This window comes from Electrophorus electricus, chromosome 6 (genome assembly GCF_041902795.1).
Source record: "Electrophorus electricus isolate QZ-2024a chromosome 6, ASM4190279v1, whole genome shotgun sequence".
In the NCBI taxonomy this organism is placed as follows: Eukaryota; Metazoa; Chordata; class Actinopteri; order Gymnotiformes; family Gymnotidae; genus Electrophorus; species Electrophorus electricus.
In genome coordinates, this window is record NC_137502.1 from 2,806,853 (window position 1) to 2,824,396 (window position 17,544).

General features: G+C 40.0%; 1 protein-coding gene across 4 annotated transcripts; it reads left to right on the forward strand.

Annotated features, from left to right (window-relative positions):
- Positions 1 to 1,618: 1,618 nt before the first annotated feature.
- Positions 1,619 to 17,456, forward strand: ces3 (carboxylesterase 3). 4 transcript variants are annotated; one of them, XM_035525188.2, is made up of 16 exons: positions 1,619 to 1,737; positions 3,603 to 3,818; positions 6,068 to 6,283; positions 8,608 to 8,820; positions 11,015 to 11,210; positions 12,011 to 12,149; positions 12,845 to 12,978; positions 13,802 to 13,955; positions 14,382 to 14,486; positions 14,813 to 14,914; positions 15,299 to 15,439; positions 15,584 to 15,664; positions 15,878 to 16,019; positions 16,107 to 16,256; positions 16,420 to 16,492; positions 17,218 to 17,456. In XM_035525188.2, the coding sequence occupies exons 1-16, from the start codon at positions 1,671 to 1,673 to the stop codon at positions 17,357 to 17,359; spliced, it is 2,271 nt and encodes a 756-aa protein (XP_035381081.1). In that variant the 5' UTR covers positions 1,619 to 1,670; the 3' UTR covers positions 17,360 to 17,456. The 4 variants fall into 4 exon arrangements, with proteins under 4 accessions (XP_035381081.1, XP_035381082.1, XP_035381079.1 ...); XM_035525189.2 differs by having other exon boundaries at positions 6,071 to 6,283; positions 8,605 to 8,820; XM_035525186.2 differs by having other exon boundaries at positions 1,620 to 1,737; positions 8,605 to 8,820.
- Positions 17,457 to 17,544: the final 88 nt, after the last annotated feature.

Here is a 17,544-nt window from a genome sequence, read left to right on the forward strand (position 1 = left end):
CGCAAGCATCACTGTTCAGGGTTCAGTAAGCAGAGCAGTTTGTTGCAGTGATTCTTATAACACCTGCGTTTCAACTAGTTCAACCCAATACCAGCTGTGACATTTGATTACATATCTTATTGGACTTTTAAAAATGCACACTATCAAAAAAAAAAAAAAAGTTAAAATCAGGCCCATGACAGACAACTTCAGCGGTATAATGGTATGATTTAATGATCTGAAAGGTTAAGGTACTCAACTTGTAGTTGAAAGAGTGCCAGTTCAATTCCCCCCACTGCCAAGTTGCCACTGTTGGGCCCCTGGGCAAGACCCTTAACCCTCAATTACTCAAGTTGTATTCAGTTGTAATTGTAAGTCGCTTTGGATAAAAGCATCAGCTAAATGTGAGGTGAGCTAGAGATTAAGAGTGACCCTTCCACACTACAGCTTTATGCAATGTATTGGACATTCTCAGTAGTTGACCGCACAACAGAGTCTTCCTCCATTTTGTTATGGGCACTAGGGTCCTAATGTGGAGCCAAGTCTGACCACGTATCATTATCATTATGAGGGTTACATTTGTGGACTATGACAACTGATTTTCTTGTAATATGTAATCCAAGGACCTTATAAGAACAACATTTTGTGGAATATTTTGGGGGAGTGAGGGATTTGTCTTTGACTTTGTTCGGAGAGTAACTTTGTTCGAGCAGAGCCCCTTATGTACACACTCAGTGTGTTTTAGCAGCTGTGACCCCCTGCTCCTTCACACTTGGAGTGCCCTGGTAAAGTACAGCTCTACTGCAGCTAAAGTGTGATGACATAAAGGTAGTACACCTCAGACATTAGCTGTGTCTCATCTCACTGTCCTCTCAGCACAGAGACGTGGACATATGCTAGTCTCAGACCTTAGCTGAATTCAGCACTGGGACTGAATCCCCCCTGAGTGTCTAATGAAGCGTTCACGAGAAAGATCTCTTACTGTCAGCTACACGAGTTGGATTTTGCTTTGTTTGCATAAAAGCAGAGTACATTCACTGTATACACAGATGACAATTGGTTTATTTTTTAAGTGAAAGAGGAACAGGTTAAAGGGCACTGTTAAGTTTGTGTTTGTGGGGGGGTTGTATGTGTGCATACACATGTGCTGTGTGCCTCCTGTGTGTGTGCATTCTTGACTATGTTTGTGTATGTTTGTCAAGTTTGTCTAACTTGTGTGTATGTGGACTGTGTGTGTGTGTGTGTGTGTGTGTGTGCATTTTTATCTTGTTTGTCTATATGTGCATGCTTGTGTAGCCTGTGTGTGTGTGTGTGTGTGTGTGTGTGTGTGTGTGTGTGTGTGTGTGTGTGTGTGTGCATTCTTATCTTGTCTATTTGTCTATGTGTGCATGTTTGTGTAGCTTGTGTGTACGTGGAGTGTGTGTGTGTGTGTGTGTCTGTGTGTGTGTGAGTGTGTGTGTGTGTGTAAGTGGAGTGTGTGTGTGTGTGCATTATTATCTTGTCTGTTTGTCTATGTGTGCAAGTTTGTGTAGCTTGTGTGTACGTGGAGTGTGTGTGTATGTGTGTGTGTGTGTGTGTGTGGTGGGGGGGGTGTGTGTGTAAGTGAGACTGTAAGTGATTGGGAGGGGGTAGAGTATTTATGTCCTGGAGCATTGCTGACGTTCCCTGTCTTTCTCTGAAGAGCTGCAGTGATGAGAGGAGCATTACTCGTCCTGTGTTTCGCCACTGTCTCTGTTTGGACAGCAACCATACAGACAGGTAAGAGCAGAAGCTTTCCAGCTGAGTTTCTGTTGCTCGAAGAACAGAACGTTCTACAGCATCGCAGGAATTAAAGGAATGTATTGTTGCTGTTCCATTTTGAATTAACTTGATAAGAGAGGTCTCGTCCGAAAATGTTGCTAATGTCAGTGTTTTTTTTAGGGTTCAGGCACATAGTACTTGAAACCTTATTGTGTTTTTTGTCATCACTATTTTTCTCAACTAAAACGAAATGTGCAACAGAGACCGTAAGGTCCAGAAAGACCAAACTTTGTAGCATGGTGCACTAGGTGAGAAAAGGGGTCTTCATCAGTGCAGCTTGTTACTTTTTTGTTATATTCTCCCACACTTTAAGGTGTAGAGACAAAATTCCATTTCAGCACATTCCATGACTCAAACCAAACAAAAAAGGCCATGAAACATTAAGCTCCACCCACTTACATTTTTTGCTTATTCAAATAATATGCAAACCAACTTTTGCAAACAAATCCTAAATTTTTCATGCTATCGCAACAATCTTGGTATCAATCTTGGAGTCTGAACCTCAATAATTATCAAATACATTTAGAAATCTTAAAACAATATGACTGTCATATACAAATTAGGCCCTCAGGAAATTAGCATGTTTTGTATAAACAGAATGAAACTCATGAATGCATCCAATTTTGATGAAATTTCACAATGTAGTCTACTGAATTTGGCCAATGTAAGTCAATGGCACTATAAACGCTAGAAATTACGCATCCCAACATCAGATCAAGTTGAAACTTTGCATGCTGCATCAGTGAGCTATAATATATAAGGTAAAGTAAGGATTAACTGACATGTCAAAAACTGTGATTGTCAAAAATTGGCCACTCAGCTTTCAGAAGGATTTTGACAGATTTAAAATTGACCAATCGTGATGAAACTAAAATACTGTAGATAGATTCTCTGTGATTCTGCCAATTCTCAAAACATTCAGCCATTAGTGGATGCTATTCAAGAAAATCAAGTATATCTCCTACATATTTTCACTTAGGAGCATAAAATTGGATTTAAATAGTTTCTTGTAGGAGTCCTAACAACTCTGCAATTATAACTGCTTTTCAAAAATGTAGTTTTTTTGTATTCCTCAATTATAAAAAATTAGCACTTTTTGAACTAGTCCTAGGATCTTCATTCAATCACATCAAATCAGGTCTAAGAGTCTGGAACTAAATAAATATTTTTTAAAATGTTGACGTTTTGACTGTATGCGGCTGCAACACAATGATCTGGCTTCCAGTATGACTTTTCCAAGTCATATCATAGAAAATCTGTAATAGTTTGTCTGATTTTGACCAAAATGGACAGATCTATTTAATATAACATTGTGAGGAAACCTACAAAGTTTGAGGCAAATCAGTCACCAGGAGGCTCTACAGGGCACAGTTACCTGATTTGCATATCATTTCATGCCTTGTGTTTTCATACCTAAAAGGGGAAAAGTCAGGAAATGTAATTCACATTATCACTGAAATTTATAAACATACATGTAATGACAGTCTAATATTGCCTGCAAAGTTTGCGGCAGTTAGTAAATCAAGAGGCTCTATGGTGTAAAATTACTTAAACTAAAGAGCAAAATATCAAAATGAAGCATAATGATTTTACAAAGTATCAGATGAAGTGATTCTCAGAAATTGTTCAAGTCTGTTTGCATAGTTGTGGCCTTGTTAAGGACATTGTGAATCTAATATGATCACTTTACTCTCCCTCCCTCCCTCTCTCTCTCTCTCTCTCTCTCTCTCTCTCTCTCTCTTTCTGTCTCTCTCTCTCCCTCTCTCTCTCTCTCTCTCTCTCTCTTTCTCTCTCTCTCTCTCTCTCTCTCTCTCTGTCATCAGAAGATCCTAAGACAAAGTGTGAACAGGAGAGGTTAAATGTTATGCTCAGGCCCCTGATAGGAGCCTTCAGCCCTCAGTGCGATGAGGAGGGTCACTACAGGCCTAAACAGTGCCACGGCTCCACAGGACACTGCTGGTGTGTGGACAGTAGGGGGCAGGAGAGAGCAGGCACCCGCACCCCACCTGGTACCCCAGCTAAAAACTGTGAAGCTCCAGGTAAAACAGGCTGGTGCAGTGGTACTAAAATTCAGTGCAATTAATCAGCTTTGAGGTCAGTGTCATTTTGTATGTATGAGTTTGAGTATTTTATTTGTCACAGTTTTTGTGGTAATCAACACATCTTTCCCAGGGAATTTTCTTATTGCTATGGGATACAGACTAAGGTTTGGACCAGTGTGGCTCAGAGGGTGCTGTTTCGTTTATAGCTGAAAGGATCAAATGCTGGTTTCGAATGTTGGCGACTTTTTACTGTTTTAAGAACTCTGTAAAAAAAATAGTTACCATACATTTAACCACAGGCCTTTTGTTTAAATTCATATTTGGAAAAATATCAAGAAAAACACAAAACTTTACAGACATACCTGTCATTAAAACAGAAGTTTACAGACGTGTGTACCGACAGTCTAGTCTAATGTTGCCTGCAAAGTTTGAGGCAGTCAGTACATCAGGAGCCGCTACAGCGTCAAATTAACTACTACGTATACAATCGCAGTCCATGTGTTTTAATCCATATTCAAAAAATACAATACCAAGTTCAGTCTACAGCAAAATTCACATAAACATACGCTTTCACTATTTACTCCACTCACAACTAAACTTCACACACAACTTCACAACTTTAATTTGCAGTTCTCCAGTAAGGCTGCTTGATATGTGTCAATAATAGGCAAAGTAAGAGTTACTGGAGCCTCCATTGGCCTGATGGTGGCGCTATAGCACACACATTTACATGTTTGTTATTTTTTCCCCCACAATGTAAGGCTTGGAGACAAAATTCCACTTCCAGCGCATTCCTCGACTCAAACCAAACAAAAAAGGCCATGAAACATTAAGCTCCACCCACTTACATTTTTTGCTTATTCAAATAATATGCAAACCAACTTTTGCAAACAAATCCTAAATTTTTCATGCTATCGCAACAATCTTGGTATCAATCTTGGAGTCTGAACCTCAATAATTATCAAATACATTTAGAAATCTTAAAACAATATGACTGTCATATACAAATTAGGCCCTCAGGAAATTAGCATGTTTTGTATAAACAGAATGAAACTCATGAATGCATCCAATTTTGATGAAATTTCACAATGTAGTCTACTGAATTTGGCCAATGTAAGTCAATGGCACTATAAACGCTAGAAATTACGCATCCCAACATCAGATCAAGTTGAAACTTTGCATGCTGCATCAGTGAGCTATAATATATAAGGTAAAGTAAGGATTAACTGACATGTCAAAAACTGTGATTGTCAAAAATTGGCCACTCAGCTTTCAGAAGGATTTTGACAGATTTAAAATTGACCAATCGTGATGAAACTAAAATACTGTAGATAGATTCTCTGTGATTCTGCCAATTCTCAAAACATTCAGCCATTAGTGGATGCTATTCAAGAAAATCAAGTATATCTCCTACATATTTTCACTTAGGAGCATAAAATTGGATTTAAATAGTTTCTTGTAGGAGTCCTAACAACTCTGCAATTATAACTGCTTTTCAAAAATGTAGTTTTTTTGTATTCCTCAATTATAAAAAATTAGCACTTTTTGAACTAGTCCTAGGATCTTCATTCAATCACATCAAATCAGGTCTAAGAGTCTGGAACTAAATAAATATTTTTTAAAATGTTGACGTTTTGACTGTATGCGGCTGCAACACAATGATCTGGCTTCCAGTATGACTTTTCCAAGTCATATCATAGAAAATCTGTAATAGTTTGTCTGATTTTGACCAAAATGCACAGATCTATTTAATATAACATTGTGAGGAAACCTACAAAGTTTGAGGCAAATCAGTCACCAGGAGGCTCTACAGGGCACAGTTACCTGATTTGCATATCATTTCATGCCTTGTGTTTTCATACCTAAAAGGGGAAAAGTCAGGAAATGTAATTCACATTATCACTGAAATTTATAAACATACATGTAATGACAGCCTAATATTGCCTGCAAAGTTTGCGGCAGTTAGTAAATCAAGAGGCTCTATGGTGTAAAATTACTTACACTAAAGAGCAAAATATCAAAATGAAGCATAATGATTTTACAAAGTATCAGATGAAGTGATTCTCAGAAATTGTTCGTCTGTTTGCATAGTTGTGGCCTTGTTAAGGACATTGTGAATCTAATATGATCACTTTACTCTCCCTCCCTCTCTCTCTCTCTCTCTCTCTCTCTCTCTCTCTCTCTCTCTCTCTCTTTCTGTCTCTCTCTCTCCCTCTCTCTCTCTCTCTCTCTCTCTCTCTCATCAGAAGATCCTAAGACAAAGTGTGAACAGGAGAGGTTAAATGTTATGCTCAGGCCCCTGATAGGAGCCTTCAGCCCTCAGTGCGATGAGGAGGGTCACTACAGGCCTAAACAGTGCCACGGCTCCACAGGACACTGCTGGTGTGTGGACAGTAGGGGGCAGGAGAGAGCAGGCACCCGCACCCCACCTGGTACCCCAGCTAAAAACTGTGAAGCTCCAGGTAAAACAGGCTGGTGCAGTGGTACTAAAATTCAGTGCAATTAATCAGCTTTGAGGTCAGTGTCATTTTGTATGTATGAGTTTGAGTATTTTATTTGTCACAGTTTTTGTGGTAATCAACACATCTTTCCCAGGGAATTTTCTTATTGCTATGGGATACAGACTAAGGTTTGGACCAGTGTGGCTCAGAGGGTGCTGTTTCGTTTATAGCTGAAAGGATCAAATGCTGGTTTTGAATGTTGGCGACTTTTTACTGTTTTAAGAACTCTGTAAAAAAAAAATTAGTTACCATACATATAACCACAGGGCTTTTGTTTAAATTCATATTTGGAAAAAGATCAAGAAAAACACAAAACTTTACAGACATACCTGTCATTAAAACAGAAGTTTACAGACGTGTGTACCGACAGTCTAGTCTAATGTTGCCTGCAAAGTTTGAGGCAGTCAGTACATCAGGAGCCGCTACAGCGTCAAATTAACTACTACGTATACAATCGCAGTCCATGTGTTTTAATCCATATTCAAAAAATACAATACCAAGTTCAGTCTACAGCAAACCTCACATAAACATACGCTTTCACTATTTACTCCACTCACAACTAAACTTCACACACAACTTCACAACTTTAATTTGCAGTTCTCCAGTAAGGCTGCTTGATATGTGTCAATAATAGGCAAAGTAAGAGTTACTGGAGCCTCCATTGGCCTGATGGTGGCGCTATAGCACATCCATTTACATGTTTGTTATTTTTTCCCCACAATGTAAGGCTTGGAGACAAAATTCCACTTCCAGCGCATTCCTCGACTCAAACCAAACAAAAAAGGCCATGGAACATTAAGCCCCTCCCACTTAATTTTTTGCTTATTTGTATAATATGCGAACCTTAATTTTTGCATGCTATGAGTCTGAAACTCTATAATTATCAAGAACTTTTTGAAATTTAAAATAATAAGGCTGACATAAGCAAATTAATCCTTCAGGAAGTTAGCATACTTTGCATAAAAAGTTAAAACTCATGAATTCTTTATCCAATTTTGATGAAACTTCACAGATGTTTGAAACATGATTCCAACATAGAACTGGATTGAAATCGTGTAACGTTTGCCCGAGTACCGAAGGGCGTGGAGCAAGACGCACAGACTTCGTCGAGAAGGACAACGGCACTCACATGATTTACAAACAAACGCCACACATTTAACACTAACATGAACACCTTACGTCAGCAATAACCGACAACACTGCACTCGATGACGAGTCTAAATACACAGAAGACTAACACCGTACAGGTGTGTGCAGGTGTGGCTACGAAACAGGATCCTCCCACTGCACGTGGCGGACCAGCCACGTGACTGGTGGGAGGCGAGCGTTCCATGACAAATCGTTTCTCGCAGGAGTCCTAACAACCTTGCACTTCCAACTGCTTTTCAAAAATGTATAGTTTTTTGTATTCCTCAATTGTAAAAAAAATTATCACTTTTTTAAGTAGTCCTAGGATTTTCATTCAATCACGTCAAATCGGGTCTTGTAATAATTGTAAGTCTGAAACTAAATAGTTATCAAAAAATACTGACTTTTTGATTGTATGTGGCTGCAACACAATGATCAAATGGCTTGAAAGTGTATAATAGTTTGTCCGACTTTGACCAAAATGGACAGATCTATTTAATATAACATTGTGAGGAAAACTACAAAGTTTGAGGCAAATCAGTCATACAGGGCACAGTTACCTGATTTGCATATCATTTTCAAGTCTTGTGTTTCCATACCTAAATGGGCAAAAGTCAGGAAATGTAATTCACATTATCACTGAAATTTATAAACATACATGTAATGAGACTCTGATGTTCCTGCAAAGGTTGAGGCAGTTACTACATTGGGAGGCCCTATAGCATAATACTTTGCATATAATCACATGTTGAGTTTAAATCTATAAATTGACAAAACTCAGGAAAAGTAGTTCACATAAACCCAGACATTTACAGACATACATGTAATGACAGTCTGATATTGCCTCCAAAGTTTGCGGCAGTTAGTAAATCAAGAGGCTCTATGGTGTAAAATTACTTATACTAAAGAGCAAAATATCAAAATGAAGCATAATGATTTTACAAAGTATCAGATGAAGTGATTCTCAGAAATTGTTCAAGTCTGTTTGCATAGTTGTGGCTTTGTTAAGGACATTGTGAATCTAATATGATCACTTTACTCTCCCTCCCTCTCTCTCTCTCTCTCTCTCTCTCTCTCTCTCTCTCTCTCTCTCTCTCTCTCTTTCTGTCTCTCTCTCTCCCTCTCTCTCTCTCTCTCTCTCTCTCTCTCATCAGAAGATCCTAAGACAAAGTGTGAACAGGAGAGGTTAAATGTTATGCTCAGGCCCCTGATAGGAGCCTTCAGCCCTCAGTGCGATGAGGAGGGTCACTACAGGCCTAAACAGTGCCACGGCTCCACAGGACACTGCTGGTGTGTGGACAGTAGGGGGCAGGAGAGAGCAGGCACCCGCACCCCACCTGGTACCCCAGCTAAAAACTGTGAAGCTCCAGGTAAAACAGGCTGGTGCAGTGGTACTAAAATTCAGTGCAATTAATCAGCTTTGAGGTCAGTGTCATTTTGTATGTATGAGTTTGAGTATTTTATTTGTCACAGTTTTTGTGGTAATCAACACATCTTTCCCAGGGAATTTTCTTATTGCTATGGGATACAGACTAAGGTTTGGACCAGTGTGGCTCAGAGGGTGCTGTTTCGTTTATAGCTGAAAGGATCAAATGCTGGTTTTGAATGTTGGCGACTTTTTACTGTTTTAAGAACTCTGTAAAAAAAAATTAGTTACCATACATTTAACCACAGGCCTTTTGTTTAAATTCATATTTGGAAAAATATTAAGAAAAACACAAAACTTTACAGACATACCTGTCATTAAAACAGAAGTTTACAGACGTGTGTACCGACAGTCTAGTCTAATGTTGCCTGCAAAGTTTGAGGCAGTCAGTACATCAGGAGCCGCTACAGCGTCAAATTAACTACTACGTATACAATCGCAGTCCATGTGTTTTAATCCATATTCAAAAAATACAATACCAAGTTCAGTCTACAGCAAACCTCACATAAACATACGCTTTCACTATTTACTCCACTCACAACTAAACTTCACACACAACTTCACAACTTTAATTTGCAGTTCTCCAGTAAGGCTGCTTGATATGTGTCAATAATAGGCAAAGTAAGAGTTACTGGAGCCTCCATTGGCCTGATGGTGGCGCTATAGCACATCCATTTACATGTTTGTTATTTTTTCCCCACAATGTAAGGCTTGGAGACAAAATTCCACTTCCAGCGCATTCCTCGACTCAAACCAAACAAAAAAGGCCATGGAACATTAAGCCCCTCCCACTTAATTTTTTGCTTATTTGCATAATATGCGAACCTTAATTTTTGCATGCTATGAGTCTGAAACTCTATAATTATCAAGAACTTTTTGAAATTTAAAATAATAAGGCTGACATAAGCAAATTAATCCTTCAGGAAGTTAGCATATTTTGCATAAAAAGTTAAAACTCATGAATGCTTTATCCAATTTTGATGAAACTTCACAGATGTTTGAAACATGATTCCAACATAGAACTGGATTGAAATCGTGTAACGTTTGCCCGAGTACCGAAGGGCGTGGAGCAAGACGCACAGACTTCGTCGAGAAGGACAACGGCACTCACATGATTTACAAACAAACGCCACACATTTAACACTAACATGAACACCTTACGTCAGCAATAACCGACAACACTGCACTCGATGACGAGTCTAAATACACAGAAGACTAACACCGTACAGGTGTGTGCAGGTGTGGCTACGAAACAGGATCCTCCCACTGCACGTGGCGGACCAGCCACGTGACTGGTGGGAGGCGAGCGTTCCATGACAAATCGTTTCTCGCAGGAGTCCTAACAACCTTGCACTTCCAACTGCTTTTCAAAAATGTATAGTTTTTTGTATTCCTTAATTGTAAAAGAAATTATCACTTTTTGAACTAGTCCTAGGATTTTCATTCAATCACATCAAATCGGGTCTTATAATAATTTGCATATAATTACATGTTGTGTTTAAAAGTAGTTCACATCCACCCACAAATATACAGACCATCTAATATTTCCTTAGTACAATGGGAGGCTCTCCAGCGTAAAGGTTACTGCTTTGCATATACATGTACGGCTTCCTTTTAAATCCATGAAAAGACAAAAGTCAGGAAACGTAGTTCACATAAACACAGAAATTTACAGGTATACATTTAAGGACAGAAAGATGTTGACTGCTGAAAAGTGAACTCATAGGTTTGAGAATTAGGAAACCATGCTACCATCATATGTCGCTAAAAACAAATAATTGATCTTAAATTCTTAAACAGCAGTTACACAGTAATGCTCTGTCTTCTCAAACTTTACAGACTTGTGCAGTTGTGGCATGCCAGCATAAATATCGGCTGCAATAACGCAAAATACTATTTCTCCATGACAGATTGCTTCAGATTTCACTAGTCCTGGTAATAACAGAGAACCACGGCACTAAAAGGTTGTAGATTGATACCAGATTTAGAAGGCTGACAAGTGAGTCATATGGGGCCCTTCTACCCAATGGGCCCCGGGCCGTATACATGCTTGAACCCAATCTTGGCGCTTGCGGCTGTATTTTTCACATGCATGAGCTTTCTGACCCTTCTTACCCTTGCCTCCCCACTGTGTGCAGGCTCTGGACCTATGGTCGCCCTGAAGGAAGGCACTGTCCGTGGTCAGTACATGAGAGTGCTGGGCTCAGAGAAGGTTGTGGAGCAGTACCTGGGCATTCCGTTCGCGCAGCCTCCCGTGGGGCCTCTCCGCCTGGCTGCTCCCCTGCCGGCCAAGCCGTGGGAGGGGGTGAAAAACACCACAGAGCATCCTCGCATGTGAGCCCACCGCCGTTCTTACCACAGGCCTGCTCTGTAGATTTAATCCATAAAAAGCGAACCAAAAAAGGGCAGGATAAGCACTCGATATGCAGCATGGAGCAGACAGTACTTCACAACGAGGAAGAGGAAGGGTGAGGAAGGGAGATGATTGGAGCAGACAAAAAATGGGTGGGTTGGGTTAGGGAAGCTGGATCGCCCTCGGCGACCAGAGTGAGACGGGAGCTGCTGTATTTCCGGGTAGAGATGTGGTGGTCTGCGCATCAGGAAGGTGTTTGACATTAACAGGACAATAAACCGTGTTTTACTCAATAACTGAAGTTAATATAATTAGCTTTTTTTTTTTAATAGGCAGCCTGCACATCAATTTTTTTTAAATGAAAACAACAAACCATGTCTTACAATGAATAAAAACATTTTTTAAACATGTATATATGTAAATACATACAAATGTATATATTTTAAAATATGTATGTGAAAGCAGGTCTTAGTTTTTTTTTCGTTTTTTTAATATCTGCTGAAATGGTGTTATTTGGGGTCATGGTACTTAATCCGATAAACTTCGTTTTACATGAGCAGGGTCCATTCGCACTATCGTCCCTAACCCAGTTTGTCACTCAGCCCTGGGGGGGAGGCATCTGCTTTTCCTGGTCAGTTAAAAGAAAGAATGGCTCGATTTTTGCCCTCTCAACCCCATTCCAAACACTTATCCCGTCTGGCCTCACTGTCCGCTGATTCTTGTCCTAACCGTCATTCCCATCTCTGCTTTATGTGTTTCTCCCCATGTTTTAACATGAAAGGTGTCTTCAAAACACAGATGCCATGGAGTCTTTGTCAGAAATCATGTCCATGAATGTGACTCTCCCTGCTATCTCAGAAGACTGCCTGTACCTGAATGTGTACACACCCTCTCAACCCACAGGCTCCGAGAAATTACCTGTGAGTACAGTTTTCCCACTTCCCAAAATGGCATGTGAGTATATTTTCTGAGCAGAATCTGTGTTGAATTAGCAACCATGAGATCCAAGTTGGCACGTAATGAGCGCTGTTCCCATCTGGTACATAATCATTGTTGACAGTATCTAACTTTGGCCTTTGCGCTCTGTCTCATTGATCAGTGCCAAATATGTAAACAAATGCGATGTCTCTGAAGTTGTCCTTTCTTCCCCCGCACGCCTGTACAGTCAACAAATGAACAGACAGACGGGAGCACAAGCTGTTTTATGAAGCATCTGCTTCTGATCTGTGAAACCCGAGAAATGTACTGCGCCGCATGAGTTCGAGTGCTCAGGGAGCAGGTTTGGCTTCGCGCACAGCGCGGCGAGCCAAGCAAAGACAGGCAGGGCTCTCGCCTGCACGCAGATCAGTGGTCTTTAAAGTTCATCCATGATTTTGCTCTTACTCACGAACACAAGAAGTGTGAAATGCACTTAACAACTGACAGGCTATGTGAGTTTATGTTGGTATACAAACAGTAAGACTTTCTAAGAAGGAAATACAATTTCATTGGTCGATTGCTCACAGTTCTATCCTTTCTAAATCAAAAACGCTTGCGGCATTTGTGGAAAACACTCAGTTTGCTTAAATACAATAATAATGGCGAAATTTGTACTGTTCCCGTTGTTTTATCACAGGTGATGCTCTGGGTCCATGGAGGGGGCTTGTTTATGGGTGGAGCTGCTCAGTATGACGGATCGGTATTGGCAGCCTATGAGAACATCGTTGTCGTTGTCATTCAGTACAGGCTGGGCATATTAGGCTTCTTCAGGTATGATCCACTGCACCTCACTCACCTGTGTTACTTCGTCAGAGTTTATCCCACTGGATCACGTGCATACTGTACAGGGTAAATGATTAACCATCTGAAGAATAGATCATGTTTTTTTACTCTCCAGAGATGGGGCCTCAGATCAACTAAAAACAGTATTAGAAGTACCATTATGTGATTACATGAAGGGCAGAATAATCAGTACTACTTTCACAGTGCAAAAAAATGTCACTAAAAACCATCAAATGTGTGTTGGCCCAGATCTGGGATTGAAAAAGTCTGGATCGTATCCATAAATAACTTTTTGGGAATTAGATGAGATCTATATGTCACAGGTCCAAATAACTGGCAAAGGAGAAGGAAGTTATTATGGGTGATTTAATTTCATTTATCTAATTATGGGTGAATGGAGTGTGTTATTTCAAAGATTGTCTCAAATACACTTGAAAAGCACTTAATTTAGCTATTATGAGCTGGGACTCTAAAATATTCAGTGTATTGTATTTTATCTAAAAAATATCACCCATATGGGTCATATAACATGTTGTTGTAACGTTGCCCGAGTGCCACAGGGCATGGAGCAGGACGCACAGACTCTCTCGACTTGTGAAACATTTAATGACACAAAAACATAAAGACTAGGGTGGCAGTCACAAATAACATTAACGATGAACACAGACACACTTAACAATAACCATTTTAACATTAACACAAGCTAGACAAACGGTTATTAATATTACAATATTACAATATTACATTTGGATGCTAACAAACAAACAAGCGTCCCGTGACAGTTGTTTTCTACATGCATGTGATGCCTTAGCACGGGAGACAAGCAAGCTCAAGGAAACTGGGGTTTTCTGGACCAGATCGCAGCACTCAAGTGGGTTCAGCAGAACATCGGGAACTTTGGAGGAGATGCCAAGTCTGTCACGATCGCTGGGGAATCGGCGGGAGGAATCAGCACGTCCATGTTGGTATGGCCATGCGGCAATGCGCTACACTTGTGTCAGACCTGAGCATGCTTAGATGTTCATTTTGGCCTAACACTGACTTGAGTAGGATACACAGTGTAATCAGTGCCTATTAGTAAGTACCTCTAAAACGCAGATGGATCTGACCGCAATTACCCGTTAATAATACTATAATTTAGCTTATGTGTGTGTGCATGTCTACATTAACTTAAATAAATACAGATGGGTTTGTAAATGTAATCGGACGGTTGCTGGTTCAAGCCCCACCACTGCTCAGTTGCCACTGTTGGACCCTCTTAACCCTCAATTACTCAAGTTGTACTCAGTCATAATTGTAAGAGGCTTTGGATAAAAGCGTCAGCTAAATATCATAAATGTAAATAATTAATAATATCATTTGTGTTTGCCATTTCTGTGATTGTGTTGCAGACCTTGTCTCCGTTAGCCAAAGGCTTGTTTCAGCGAACCATCTTCCAGAGCGGGGCTGCAACCCTGGGAACGTACTCAACAAAACACCCCATGGTCTTCGCCAAGGTGTTCAGCTCAGACCAAACAAAAGAAGCTTAGATAATGCCACGAGGCATTTGTGTCATGATTTCCACCTCTTGTGGTTTGGTGCTGATACAAATCATCAACCACATTTGCTACTGTGTACAGTAAAAGTAGGGGCTTGTGAAAAATCAAATTTGACAGCCAAATAGTGCGTGTGGGTATTTTCACAAATGTAGTGTCTCACAGTCTTTAAATGTAGCATTTGCACGACCGTAGGTGTGATCACAGTCATGTTTGTGGAGTTACATGCTGTACAATCATGGTTAGCATGTGGTGTGAAGCCAAAGCTGTGTCTGCTGTTTCTGTAGGCAGTGGCAAACGCCACAGACTGTGACTCCAGCTCCACAGAGCTGCTTGTCGAATGTTTGAAGCAAAAAACAGAAGAGGACATCATAAAAGCTACTGAAAAAGTGAGATGAGGAACTGAATTATTATTAATGCATTAATGCTCTGGAATATATTATTATTATCAATGAGGTGAAATTAAATATTATTAATGTATTGAGGCTGTAAGATTATTAATGCAATATTGCTGTCAAAATTAAGTTTATTAATGCTTTTTTATCATTTTGCATGGTTAGGCATGTGAACAAGAATGTATGTGACTGTTCATATCAACTTCGGTTGTGTAGTTTGATTAGTTATATAGTATATTTTGATTAGTTATATGGTAGTTTGCTTACTTATATGGTATAGTTTGATTTGTTATATAGTATAGTTTGATTAGTTATATAGTATAGTTTGATTAGTTATATAGTATAGTTTGATTAATTTCCCTGACTGATTTCCTGCAGCACAAGATCTTGCTGGGAGCCACCGTAGATGGAGAATTCCTCACAGACGTGGCTGAGGAGCTGCTGAAGAAGAAAGAGTTCCTGAAAGTTCCTGTGCTTTTAGGCGTAACAAACCACGAATTTGGTTGGATTCTTCCTCTGGTAAGTAGCTTTGACCCAGTAACAAAACCAGGACATTTATCATCATGACTTCTCGTCATTTTTGGCTGCCGCTGAAAGTAACACTGGAGAAGCCATTAATGCATTCATTAGTGTGCCTTGTTCTCTTTTCTTTATTTTCTTTAGAACTTTGCTCCTAAAGGATGGGACAAGGGAATGGAGAGACAGGCAGTAAAAACAGTGATGGACCAGTTTTTCCCAAAAGGGGTAAAGTCCTGCCCAGTTCCTTCATCTCAGCAGATAAGTCAGTGTTCTAGCTGGGTCAACCAAGCTAATACGCTAGAAAATGACTCCCTCTGCTGGATATAAAACTCATAACTCTGTCAAAAAAACAATAACAACAAAAGTTTTAAACCTGAGTAACTAGAATGTCCAACATTCACTTCTATGATCCTACTGCTCACTCGAGGTGTTTTCCAGATGTTGGCGGATAATGACCTCATAATAGACGAATACCTGAAAAACGCCAAAACTCCGGAGGACATAAGAGATGGGTTCACTGAAATGTTGGGGGATTTTTTCATGGTTCTCCCAGTCATAAAAGTGGCTGGTTATCACAGAGGTAAAGGACATCAGAGAGAAGCTTCCGCCGTCTACAGTCGGATGGACTGCAAACCAGCTAACTGAGGGTCTCTTTGGTTACCAACAGACGGCGACGCACATGTTTACATGTACGAGTTCCAGCACCGGCCGAGCATTGTCAAAGACATCCGACCCAGTTTCGTGAAGGCCGACCATGGTGATGAAGTTGGGTTCATGTTTGGGTACTGCTTCTGGAATGGACACATCAAAGTGCTCGGTAAAATAACTCCTGTGTCTATGCAGCAGAATGTCAGGGAATGTTGATAGTGATGACACTTTCATTATCATATTGAAAAAAGTTAACATAATTATCATAACAATCACAACAATGGCAATGTGATGATGATGACGATGATAATTTATTATTGTTACTTCCACAGGACAATTCAGTGAGGAGGAAAATGAATTATGTAAAACCATGATGCGATATTGGGGTAACTTCATTCGCACAGGGTGAGCACAAGGGAACTACCAACCCCAGATCACTATACCACAAAGTGCTTTATGATTTAAAGGAGAATGAAATCATTTGACTAACAAAAGTAGCAAACATTATTTATTAAAGTTACTATTTATGGTTTTTACTTTTTTTTTCCATAAAGTGAAGCTCACATGTGCTGAAGAATCAAATTTCTTTGTAGTCCTCAAATTAACCACTTTATGCTCTGTACAGCAGGTCCCCTACATGGAGGTGACCATGTTTAACAGGTTTACAGAAACTCTTGACACATCCAGGCCACTGGGTGTCAGTGTAACGGCTGTTTCCCTGGGGAAAAGATTACTTATTGCTCCTTTAAAATACTCCGTTAATACATATCTTTTAATGACTCTCATCGTGCCCACTAACTGTACAATAATGTTCAGCTGGAAAGAGTAATCTGTACCTCCCAATTTAAAAAACTCACTCATTTATCGAGATAGTTCAGGCATCTTCGTGCCAAACCCAGTCTTATATTCAGGTTAAGGGAACCCTGACAGTCTTGTTTTGTGGTCAGTTTGGCTATAGTGACATCTTTAACTATGGAGATACCATTAAAATGGACTAAATGACCTACTGACACGGCATATATAAACCTGTTAAATGTTTTCCTTCATGGATCAGATGCACGTCTCTTGGTTGGTATATATAAGATAATAATTTGGTATGTGTAATAACTACTTTTATCCTTGTTTAACAGCTCACCAAATGGACCCGGTTTGGTAAACTGGCCCCCTTATGACCAGTCCAATAAGTATATGAACCTAGGATTACAGCAAACAGAGGAGCAAGGCCTCAAACAAGACAGAATAGACTTCCTCCAAACTGGGCTAAGAAGCTGAGTGCACCGGGCACCTCCTGCAAGGCGGTTCTCTAGTGCCAGTACAGGCGAATTCTCTACTAGTCACGTCATATTGGGAATAAAGCTCTTTCAACGCCCATATTTGTTCAGCGGTGTCACTGCTTTCGTGTCTGGTGGTTCGATGTTATGAGACGTTGATGGAAAAAGACGCCTGAGAAACGCGCA

What these genes read in the sequence shown, in the direction of transcription:
- ces3 (XM_035525186.2), top strand. Translation starts at nt 1,671, where the DNA reads ATGAGAGGAGCATTACTCGTCCTGTGTTTCGCCACTGTCTCTGTTTGG. An exon ending in CAGGCTCCGAGAAATTACCT is followed by an intron (nt 12,150 to 12,844) that starts GTGAGTACAGTT and finishes GTTTTATCACAG; the next exon opens with GTGATGCTCTGGGTCCATGG. An exon ending in TCATAAAAGCTACTGAAAAA is followed by an intron (nt 14,915 to 15,298) that starts GTGAGATGAGGA and finishes GATTTCCTGCAG; the next exon opens with CACAAGATCTTGCTGGGAGC.